The following is a 12,055-nucleotide window of genomic DNA, read 5'->3' on the forward strand; positions in this document are numbered from 1 at the left end:
AGATGAGCGGAGGCAGGGGCTGAGGGTAATTAAATATTTCTATCAAATATAAGAACTTTGGTTAATTGCTGAATTTCCATTGAAGTTGTGTCTCTACATTTACCTGCACTGATTTGAATTGCAGTGATGGAAATGAATATTAGATCAGTAATGTATGTGGCAGCAGTAATAATTATGAACTAAACCGTAACAATGTAGGAAATGGAATAATCTGATTAGTGCTTCACAAAGGGAATTTCAATAACTTAATGTGCTGTTGAGCATTTGGTGGGATCAAAAGTATGTTTTAAGCTTCATCAGTGTTACTCTCTCTTTCTTCCTTTTTCTCTTGCAGCAAATACTGGCCATTGTTTGTTCTTTTCTTTTACATTCTCTCTCCAATCCCATACTGCATTGCAAGGAGAGTAGTCGATGATACCGATGCAGCAAGCAGTGCATGTAAAGAACTTGCCATATTTCTCACGACAGGTGTAGTCATCTCAGCTTTTGGGCTGCCTATAATTTTTGCAAGAGCACAGTTGGTGAGTATCATTGTCATGTTACTGTACAAAATTGGCTCCGAACATTTTTACAAATGCAGGGGATAAGTAATGGCAAATATTTTTATACTTTTGTAGTCAGTACTACAGTATGTTTTAAAATGCCGACCAATATATTGTAGATGTACTATTTTTGTAGCTGCATTTTTCATGTGATCACATCCAGATTACCAACAGATGAATTTTTAGTTTCCAGTCTTGTGCTGGCTAAAGTTAAGTTTTTGTCCTGGCTGCCACGCCAGTGCTCTAGTTTTCCTGACTTAATTTCTAATGTTTTGCACATTTGCATACAAGAACTGCAATCCTAATCCTTTATGTTTCTCAGCATTCTTTTTGTTTCTATTCTTATTTCCTTCGCTATTTTTGTTAACCTCTCTTGTTTCCCTAATGTATACCTCCTCGTGCCCCCTTGAGATTACTATTTTACAATCCTTTCCTCTTTCATTATACTTATATTTAGCGCTCTTTCTCCTATGAACCTAAGAAAGGTGAAGTACTTTTGACATCTGAGTCTCCCATCAGTGTCTATCAGGACTGTGAATCCGCTGCAAGTTCCACTTTTGCACTGATGTTTTTAAATTGACCTGCAGTACTGCTCACAAGTGGTCTGGAGCAGGAGGCGTTCCTGAAGCTGAGGCCAGAAACAGGGGTATATCTAAGGTGGCGAGAGCAGCAGGGTCACTTCGGTATACAATAAAGCATGCTTATATTATTGTTTAATTACACACTCGCGAATATCATGGTATTGCTGGTAGATAACTGGCATCTCGAGCATGGTTGTAATATTTAGCTGCCAACTTGGCCTGTCTCTTTTAACTCAATCAGTAAAGGCAGCAGGAAAAGACAGCTTTCCTTTTGTGCTATGCTTACAAAAAAACTTTTTGCCTTGTGACTTATTGGTATTTTATGAAAAGTGTGATACTCATTCTTTAAACTTTATGTAAACAGAAGTTACAATCCCTTGAAATATACATTATTTATATTCTGTCAGTTACCTCAATTCAAAAGTTTTTGCATTTGTTAAAAAATGAAATTTTCACAACTACATTCAGTGTAATCACTAGACCTAACCAAAGAAAGAACTTTCATTTCCTTCTTTCACATCCTCAGAATGTTCTAAAGCACTTTACAGCCAATGAAATAGTTTGGAAATGCAGTCAATTTGCACACAGCAAGGTCCCACAAACAATAGCGATAAATGGCCAGATAACCTGTTTTTGGTAGTGTTGATTGACAGATAGATGTTGAGAAGGATACGTGGAGAACTCTTCTCTTCAAATAGTGCCATGGGATTTTTTACATTCATTCAAGAAAGAAATGGAGCTGCAGTTTAATGTCTCATCTGACAGTGCGGCAGTCCCCCAGCATCGCACTGAAGTGTCAGCCAAGGTTATGTGCCTAAGTCTTGGTCTTGAGTCTGCACCGACTCTTTACAAGAGCAATCCAGTTCGACTCATTCCCCCACTCTTTCCCCATATCAATGCAATTTTTTCTCCTTCAAGTATTTATCCAACTCCCTTTTGAAAGCTACAATTGAATCTGTTTCCACAACTCTTATCAGGCAGTACATTCCAAATCCGAACCACTAGTTGCGCAACATGTTTTTCCTCATAATCGGCTCCGCCTCTGGTTCTTTTGCCAATCACCAGAAATCTGTGCCCTCTGATTATCTACCCTTCGGCCATGACCCTTCATGATTTTAAAACGCCTTTATCAAATCTCCTCTTGGCCTTCTGTGCTCTAAGGATAACAGCACAGCTTCTCCAGTCTGTCCTCATAACTAATCCCTCATCCCTGGAACCATTCAGGTAAATTTCTTCTGTACCCACCCTGCCCAAAGCCATCATGTCCTTCCTAAAGCGTGGTGCCCAGAATTGGACGCAATACTCCAGCTGGGGCCGAACTAGTGTTTTGTAAAGGTTTAGCATAACTTGCTGGCTTTTGTAATGTATCCCTCTATTTATAACAATTTGTACACCACCTCCCCCAGGTATCTCTGTACTTGCACTCTCTTTAAAATTGTATCATTTAACATGTATTGTCTCTCCTCATTCTTCCGACTAAAATGTTCAACCAAAATGTATCACCTCAAACTTTTTTGTGTTGAATTTCATCTGCCATCACTGCCCATGCCACCTGCCTGTCTATGACCTCTTGAAATCTATTACTATCTTCCTCATGGTTTACTACATTTTCAAGTTTTCTGTTATCTGTAACTACCAAATGCTCTGTACCCGCAAGTCCAAGTCGTTAATGTATATTAACAACAGCAGTGGTCCCAGTACTGAACCCTGGGGAACACCAATGTGTACCTCCCTCCAGTCTGAAAAACACAGCTCTCTGTTTTCTATCAATTAGGCAATTTCGTATCCATGCTGCTACTGCCCCTTTTATCCCCATGGGTTTAAATTTTTCTAACAAGCCTCATGTGGTACTTTATCAACACCTTTTGAAAGTCCATATACACTATCAATTGCACTGCCCTCATCCACCCTCTATTCCTTCATCAGAAAACTCAATCAAGTTAGTCAAACTGCACAGGCTCCTTTATTAGTCCATAATTGTTCAAGTGGCTGTTAATTTTCTACAGGATTATTGATTCTAAAAGCTTCCCCACTATCGACGTTAAACTGACTGGCCTGTAATTGCCAGGTTTATCCTTCTGCCTTTTTGAACAAGGGTGTAACATTTTAAATTCTTCAGTGCCCTGGCACCACCCCTGCATCTAAGGAGGATTAGAAGAATGTGGCCAGCATCTCTTGAATTTCTATCCTTACATCCCTCAGCAACCTAGGATGCATCCCATTTGGGCCACGTGACTTATCCACTTTAAGTACTGACAGCCTTTCGAGTACCTTCTCTTATCTATTTTTATCTCTTAAGGTATCCAAGCAACCTTCTTGTTTACCATAGCTTTGGCAAACTGCTCATCCTTGGTAAACACCGATGCAAAGTACTCATTTAGTACCTCAGCCATGCCTTCTGTCTCCACCAATAGATCTCCATGTTTGGTCCCTAATCGGCCCCACCGCTCCTCTGGCAACCCTTTTACTGTTACTATGTCTATTGAAGATCTTTGAATTCCCTTTTATGTTAGCTGCCAATCTATTCTCGTACTTACTCTTTGGTCCTCTTATTTCCTTTATCACTTTTGCTCTGTACTTTTTATATTCAGCCTGATTCTCTACTGTATTATGACCCTTACATTTGTCATATGCCGTCTTTTTCTGTCTCATTTTAATCTCCATATCTTTAGTCATCCAGAGAGCTGTAGCTTTGGATGCACTTCCTTTCTCCCTCATGCAAATGCGTCTATTCAGGACCTGAACCATCTCCTCTTTGAATGCCTCCCATTATTCAATTAGTGCTTTACCTACCAATTTTTGTATTATCAAGCTGATGTAGGCCCCCTTTTTCTGCTTCATCTTACTCTCTAACTCCTTCGTCATCCATAGATGTCTGTCTTTAGTTTCCCTCCCTTTCCCCCTTATGGGAATGTACCTAGCCTGTACCCGAACTATCTCTTTTTAAAGGCCACCCATTGCTCCATTACATTTCTGCCTGCCAGTCTGACTCCAGTTCACCTGGACCAGGTCCGTTCTCAATTTGCTGAAATTAGCTCTTTTCCAGTTAAATATTTTTGTTCCAGATTGCTCCTTGCCCTTTGCCATAACTAATCTAAACCGTGTACTATTATCACTATCCCGAGATGCACTGTGACATTTTCCATTCGACCCACTTCCTGTTCATTTTTGCACTAAAAAACAGCAAAGGCTCCTTCTCTTACATAAGAACATAAGAAATAGGAGCAGGAGTAGGCCAACCATGAGCCTGCTCCGCCATTCAATAAGATCATGGCTGATCGGACCTTGGCCTCAACTCCACTTCCCTACCTGCTCCCCATAACCCTTGACTCCCTTATTGTTCAAAAATCTGTCTATCTCCACCTTAAATATATTCAATCTATTAAACAATGACACAACATGCTGGCACTTTTATTTTTTTAACCTCTGTCCTCCTTCAGCCCAGAGATGGAAGAGCCTGGAAGCTGTGAAATAACAAATTTCTTCCTGGTAAAAAAACTGAAATTGAATGGGAACCGTGAATCTTTGGACTTTCTCTCAAGTAAATGATTAAATGTGGTCAATTAAAAAAAATATATGATTGACAGTAAGACTAGACATTTTACAAAGTTTGCGAGGATTTCCTGTTTGTAAGCTCTTGTTATCTCTCCACTCTCCTTTCCAAGTAATGGAAAGTTATGGAAAGTAACAGCGAGGAAACCATTTGGGGGTTTGAAGATAAGAATACATTTGTTTTGTATTGCAAATGAAAACAGCATAATGTATGAACTTATAAACTTCTATAAGGTATTTTTTGCAGGAAAAATAATGTTACTGCATTTAAAAAATTCTTCCCAGTGATGTTCAGGAAAGGTATTTATATGAGGGTTTCTTGGGTCAGCTCATTTGCACACTCATTGGCGTTGTGATTGGCATAATTCCTGCGTGAGATGGGTGATATTTTCTGGAGTGCAGCTTTCAAAAAGAGAGTTGTGGCTACACACTTAAGCTTCCGACAGGGGGATAACCAGGCAAGGAAGGAGCAATGCTTGGCTCACTCACTTGACTCTCAGATAACTTCATTGCATGTCTCATCATTCTTTTTACCATGCTCAAGAAGGTCTACATCCTCTGATAAGGAATCAACAAGGCAGTAGCGCAAAAGCAAAATACTGCGGATGCTGGAATCTGAAATAAAAACACAAAATGCTGAAAATTTCAGCAGGTCAAGCAGCATCTGTGGAGAGAAAAGGTTAATGTTTCAGGTCTGCGACCCTTCGTCAGAACTGGAAAAGTTTGAGATGTAACAGATTTTTAAGGAAGTGCAGGAGCAGTGAAAGGGATGGGGAGGAAAGAACAAAAGGGAAGGTCTGTGATAGGGTGGAAGGCAGAAGTGATTAAGAGACAAAAGGGATGATGGGCAAAAATGAGATGGTAATGCACCCAGGCTCAGAAGAACACAGCATTTTTCTGATTCAAACTTCTAAGCCCTTCTTGCGGAAATTGAATTTGGGAGACATAGTCTCCTGGGAGTCCATACCAGCAAGACTGCCAGGAATGTCACGTGCCACTTGGAGGGAGGTGCACTGGCACCGAGTACCAACTCTCTCACCCCCGCAGGATAGTCCCAGGTGCTGCAAGAAGTTCAATGACCTCACCAGGGAAGACAAGATCACACACTGAACACTCATTCTTTTCTTCCTTGCCCACCCTGGGAACCAGCACACTCTTCACTTTCTTCAAGAAACACTTGCACAACTACCCCTTCACAATGCACTCTTGTTAAGAAGAGTCTGTACCTCGGAATATTGCACTATAGCTACCCAACTCCCCTAACAACAACAATTACCCTAAAACACCTACCTGCATTTTAAAAGGCTGATACCCCAGCATCTCTTACTTCAGCTCTCCCGTGCCACTTGGCACACAGTCAGGAACTGCTAGCCTTCCCCTCGGACTCTTACCTCGTTGCAAGAGAAAATGGCGCACAATGCCCACCAGAGACAGCTATCTGAGGGGGTATTCCCTCATTCCATGGAGCTCTTGGGGAGATGTTCTGCTTTTGTTGTGCAAGATAGTGAAGTTGGCGGCATATTGTCAGTGCCCGAACATCTAAACTGCTACCCTGACATCCCTGTGAAGCATCACACAGACGCAGCCTTCCACCAACGGGGTAATGCGCTCACATTCTTAGCCTCCAACCTCTTCCTGCACATCCACTACAGCAAAATAGGACTCGGGAGGAAGAAAGTGATGATGAGGAGGAAGAGAAAGAACAGAAATGCAACAACCTCCGAGTCAAGGAAAGCGATAGTGAGGCTAATGAAGAGGGAGATAACAGCTGTCTGCAGCTCACTGTGACTTCCTGCTCAGTGGCCCTCTACCCCAACCCACTCAAACTCGCCTCCTTACTACCCAGGCACCAGCTCACATAATTTCACCTGGGGCAATTAGATAGTGTTGGTGAGAATGTGGCACCTTCCCAGCATAGAAGATTGACAATGGCTCATTGGACTCTGCAGCAGATCCCCAGCTAAGAAAAGATAGATAGAAGAAAAGTAAAAGTGGAGGGCAAAGAAACCCAAGGCAAAAATCAAAAAGAGCCACATTACAGCAAAATTCAAAAGGGGCAAAGTGTGTTAAAAAGACAAGCCTGAAGGCTGTATGCCTCAATGCGAGGAGTATTCGTAATAAGGTGGACGAATTAACTGCACAGGCAGCAATTAATGAATATATATAATTGGCATCACGGAGACATGGCTCCAGGGTGACCAAGGCTTGGGAACTCAACATCCAGGAGTACTCAACATTCAGGAAGGATAGACAGAAAGGAAAAGGAGCTGGGGTAGCGTTCTTGGTTAAAGAGGAAATTAATGCAATAGTAAGGAAGAACAGATGATGTGGAATCTGTATGGGTGGAGCTGCGGAACACCAAAGGGCAGAAAACGCTAGTGGGAATTGTGTACAGACCACCGAGCAGTAGTAGTGAGGTTGGGGACAGCATCAAACAAGAAATTAGGTATGCGGGCAATAAAGGTACCGCAGTTATCATGGGCGACTTTAATCTACATATAGATTGGGCTAACCAAACTGGTAGCAATACGGTGGAGGAGGATTTCCTGGAGTGTATTAGGAATGGTTTTCTAGACCAATATATCGAAGAATCAAATAGAGGGCTGGCCATCCTAGACTGGGTGATGTGTAATGAGAAAGGACTAATTAGCAATCTTGTTGTGCGAGGACCCTTGGGGAAGAGTGACCATAATATGGTAGAATTCTTTATTAAGATGGAGAGTGACACAGTTAATTCAGAGACGAGGGTCCTGAACTTAAGGAAAGGTAACTTCGATGGTATGAGACATGAATTGGCTAGAATAGACTGGCAAATGATACTTAAAGGGTTGACGGTGGATAGGCAGTAGCAAACATTTAAAGATCACATGGATGAATTTCAACAATTGTACATCCCTGTCTGGAGTAAAAATAACATGAGGAAGGTGGCTCAACTGTGGCTAACAAGGGAAATTAAGGATAGTGTTAAATCCAAGGAAGAGGCATATAAATTGGCCAGGAAAAGCAGCAAACCTGAGGACTGGGAGGAATTTAGAATTCAGCAGAGGAGGACAAAGGGTTTAATTAGGAGGGGGAAAATAGAGTATGTGAGGAAGCTTGCCGGGAACATAAAAACTGACTGCAAAAGCTTCTATAGATCTATGAAGAGAAAAAGATTAGTGAAAACAAACGTAGGTCCCTTGCAGTCAGATTCAGGTGAATTTATAATGGGGAACAAAGAAATGGCAGACCAGTTGAACAAATACTTTGGTTCTGTCTTCACGAAGGAAGACACAACTAACCTTACGGAAATACTAAGGGACCGAGGGTCCAGTGAGAAGGAGGAACTGAAGGAAATCCTTATTAGGTGGGAAATTGTGTTAGGGAAATTGATGGGATTGAAGGGCGCTAAATCCCCGGTGCCTGATAATCTGCATCCCAGAATACTTCAGGAAATGGCCCTAGAAATAGTGGATGCATTGGTGATCATTTTCCAACAGTCTATCGACTCTGGATCAGTTCTTATGGACTGGAGGCTAGCTAATGTAACACCGTTTTTAAAAAAAGGAGGGAGAGAGAAAATGGGTAATTATAGACCAGTTAGCCTGACATCAGTCGTGGGGAAAATGTTGAAATCAATTATTAAAGATGAAATAGCAGCGCATTTGGAAAGCAGTGACAGGATCGGTCCAAGTCAGCATGAATTTATGAAAGGGAAATCATGCTTGACAAATCTTCTGGAATTCTTTGAGGATGTAACTAGTAGAGTGGACAAGGGAGAACCAGTGGATGTGGTGTATTTGGACTTTCAAAAGGCTTGACAAGGTCCCACACAAGAGATTGGTGTGCAAAATTAAAGCACATGGTATTGGGGGTAACATGCTGACGTGGATAGAGAACTGGTTGGCAGACAGGAAGCAAAGAGTCAGGATAAACGGGTCCTTTTCAGAATGGCAGGCAGTGACTAGTGGGATGCCAGCTATTTACAATATACATTAATGATTTAGATGAAGGAATTGAGAGTAATATCTCCAAGTTTGCAGATGACACTAAGGTGGGTGGCGGTGTGAGCTGTGAGGAGGACGCTAAGAGGCTGCAGGGTGAGTGGGCAAATGCAGTCTAATGTGGATAAATGTGAGGTTAACCACTTTGGGGGCAAAAACACGAAGGCAGAGTATTATCTGAAGCAGATTAGGAAAAGGGGAGGTGCAACGAGACCTGGGTGTCATGGTACATCAGTCATTGAAAGTTGGCATGCAGGTATAGCAGGCAGTAAAGAAGGCAAATGGCATGTTGACCTTCATAGCTGGGGGATTTGAGTATAGGAGCAGGTAGGTCTTACTGCAGTTGTACAGGGCCTTGGTGAGGCCTCACCTGGAATATTGTGTTCACTTTTGGTCTCCTAATCTGAGGAAGGACGTTCTTGCTATTGAGGGAGTGCAGCGAAGGTTCACCAGACTGAGTCCCGGGATGGCAGGACTGACATATGAGGAGAGACTGGATCGACTGGGCCTGTATTCACTGGAGTTTAGAAGGATGAGAGGAGATCTCATAGAAACATATAAAATTCTGATGGGACTGGACAGATTAGATGCAGGAAGAATGTTCCCGATGTTGGGGAAGTCCAGAACCAGGGCGCACAGTTTAAAGATAAGAGGTAAGCCATTTAAGACTGAGATGAGGAGAAACTTCTTCACTCAGAGAGTTGTTAACCTGTGGAATTCCCTACCGCAGAGCGTTGTTGATGTCAGTTCATTGGATATATTCAAGAGGGAGTTCGATATGGCCCTTACGGCTAAAGGGATCAAGAGGTATGGAGAGAAAGCAGGAAAGGGGTACTGAGGTGAATGATCAGCCATGATCTTATTGAATGGTGGTGCAGGCTCAAAGGGCCGGATGGCCTACTCCTGCACCTATTTTCTATGTTTCTAAGTGGCCAGGGAACAGTCAGCATTTCCACGTCCACAGAAGCACTCACTACAGCTCTGGTGGCAATCGGGGGAGGGAATAGAGAACAGCCTGTGGGAGGTGTTGTCGGGCTTCCCAGGAGCAAGCTCCAGAGATGCAACCAGTAGTGACCCCCGGACAGGAGTTAAGGGCCATCTCAAATCTCATACCCTTTTTGTCCAGCATGAACTGCCGGCCACTTCTCATGATCCTGACCTTCAGGTTTCATTAGGAGAAGCACTAGAATAGGTGAAAAACAGGCACTGTCAGAACCTGGGGAAAGCATGGTATGAAGAAAGAGTAGGTTGACTTTGTTTTCTTAGTACAGGCGTGACGTCCGAAATCCGGAAACTTCAGGACCGAGGCCCTTCCGGATTCCGGGTATTTCCGGATTTCGGAATGTCTTTACCTGGGATGAGGTGGGAGGGGAAGTGGGGGGAGGGTTCGGGCAGCCGATATATTGGGGTGGGTGGCCAGGCGGCTGATATAAGGTGGGGGGGGGGGGGTTCGGGGCGGCCGGGTCGAAGGTAGTTCGGGCAGCCGAAGCGGGGATTGGATTGGGTGGGTGGGGCGGGGGGAGGTGAAGGTAGGTCGGGTGGCAGAGGCGGGGCTCCAAGGCGGGTGGAGGTGAGGCGGCTGAAGCGTGGGAGGTCAGGCGGGTAGCCGAGGTGGGGGTCCGAGACAGGCGGAGTTGGTCAGCTGGCCAGAGGTCGGGCGGCCGAGGCGGGGGAGGTCGGGAGGCCGAGGCTGGGGCGAAGGTAGGTCGGGAGTCCGTGGCAGGGAGAGGGAGGTCGGCCGGGGCGGAGGTAGGTTGAGTGGCCGAGGTGGGGAGAGGTCGGGCGGAGGGGGGGAGGTTGGGCGGGTGGCCGAGGTGGGGGGAGGTCGGGGCGAAAGTAGGTTGGGAGGCAGAGGTGGGGTCTGAGGCAGGGAGAAGTCGGTCAGCCGAGACGGGGGTCCGAGGCGAGGGTAGGTCATCCAGGCGGCCGGTTCAGGGGACGGTCAGGCGGCCGTGGCGGAGGTCAGGCAGCTGAGGCGGGGGGGAAGACAGCCGGAGGTCGGGCGTCAGAGGTCTGGCGGCCGGGGCGAATGTAGAGTGGGCGGTCAGAGGTCGGGCGGCCGAGTCCCGGGGAGGTCAGGCGGCCGAGGCAAGGGGAGGTCGGGCGGGGGAGTCCGGATTTCGGAACATTTTCTGGTTTCTGGACCACCCCATCACGGATCGACCTGGTGTCTGGATTCTGGAACATTCCGAATTTCGGTTCTCCGGATGTCGGACGCTCAACCTGTACTTCATTTTATTAAATCAGTATATGCACTGACCTGGCACTTATTCATACAGGAAATGATGCACATATTGGTTCTGACTTATTCACTCAGGTGATGATGATTGGCTCACTAATGAAGGGGCAAAAAAGGCACGTGTGTTTTCATGTTGTAGGGTGGGTAGCGAATTGAGGCACTGTCCATTTATTCGAAAGTGGGGAAGAAGGAGGTAAAGATCTATTGTCAAAGGCAGATTGTGTTATACAGAAGAGAAGGCTTGAGAGAAGTGCTCAGATGCCCCTTGCACTGAGAAGTACTTTGAGTGCAGGTCACCATAATGCTCTCCACCGTGTCATTCTGAATCCAACCAAGCCAGGGGCCTCCATGCCAGCAATGTTAAAATCCAACCCTTCTTGAATAGTGAAGTTGTGAAGGGCACAGCTGGCTATAACTATTTGTGACACACAATCTGGAGCATACTGCAGAACCCTACCCAGCACATTCCAGGCAGCGAGGACGTGCCTTTAAGATTCCGATGCTGCACTTGACCAATCTAGTACAGGCACATGCCTTGTTGACGTGCTCCTTTGCAGCTGTTCAGGCCACTCTTAACTAGGGGCAGACTTTGTCACTCTAGCCTTCTGTTGATGTGATTTTCATCCCTGAAGAGATTGGGGATGACCAACCTTTGCAGTATGAAGGCATTCTGACAACTTCTAGCATCTCGGGTGTTGATATGTAGAATCATCTGCATGTCACATACAATCTGCACATTGAGTGAGCAGAAACCCTTCTTGTTGATGTAGTTGATGGGTTGTTCTGCGAGTGCATGGAAAGCAAAGTGTCTGCCATCGATCAATTGCACTGGAGAAGCCAGCAACATTATCTTGCTGTGATGCCAAAGGTGATGAATTACTTGCTGTTCAATAAAGGGTGCCAATGACCTGACGAATGCGTGCCTGCACTGCTACTGACTGTGGCTGCCTGAAATGACTGTGCCATAAAGGTTGAGAGCGGTGGTGTTCTTTATAACCACTGGGAGAGCAGAGCGGGCAGATGAGCCTCACTGCTGTAGGTGACAGATACGACAGGGCAGCTTTTTCATAAAGCTCATATTTCATATGCACAACTCCTCAAAGATCCGGTGCTGCTTATATGTTCTATGGTAGTAGACGGGGGCTGTATCCTCCTTTG

The 12,055-nt window shown here is 44.8% G+C and overlaps 1 protein-coding gene across 1 annotated transcript in view; it reads left to right on the plus strand.

Annotated features, from left to right (window-relative positions):
• Window positions 1-12,055, plus strand: part of LOC139280018 (leptin receptor overlapping transcript-like 1) — a 38,317-nt gene that overhangs the window by 10,305 nt on the left and 15,957 nt on the right. Inside the window, exon 3 of the mRNA XM_070899484.1 lies at window positions 335-521. Within this exon, the coding sequence (XP_070755585.1) occupies window positions 335-521 (187 nt within the window). The remainder of the gene's footprint in view (window positions 1-334; window positions 522-12,055) is intronic.

Source organism: Pristiophorus japonicus, chromosome 1 (assembly GCF_044704955.1).
Source record: "Pristiophorus japonicus isolate sPriJap1 chromosome 1, sPriJap1.hap1, whole genome shotgun sequence".
In the NCBI taxonomy this organism is placed as follows: domain Eukaryota; kingdom Metazoa; phylum Chordata; class Chondrichthyes; family Pristiophoridae; genus Pristiophorus; species Pristiophorus japonicus.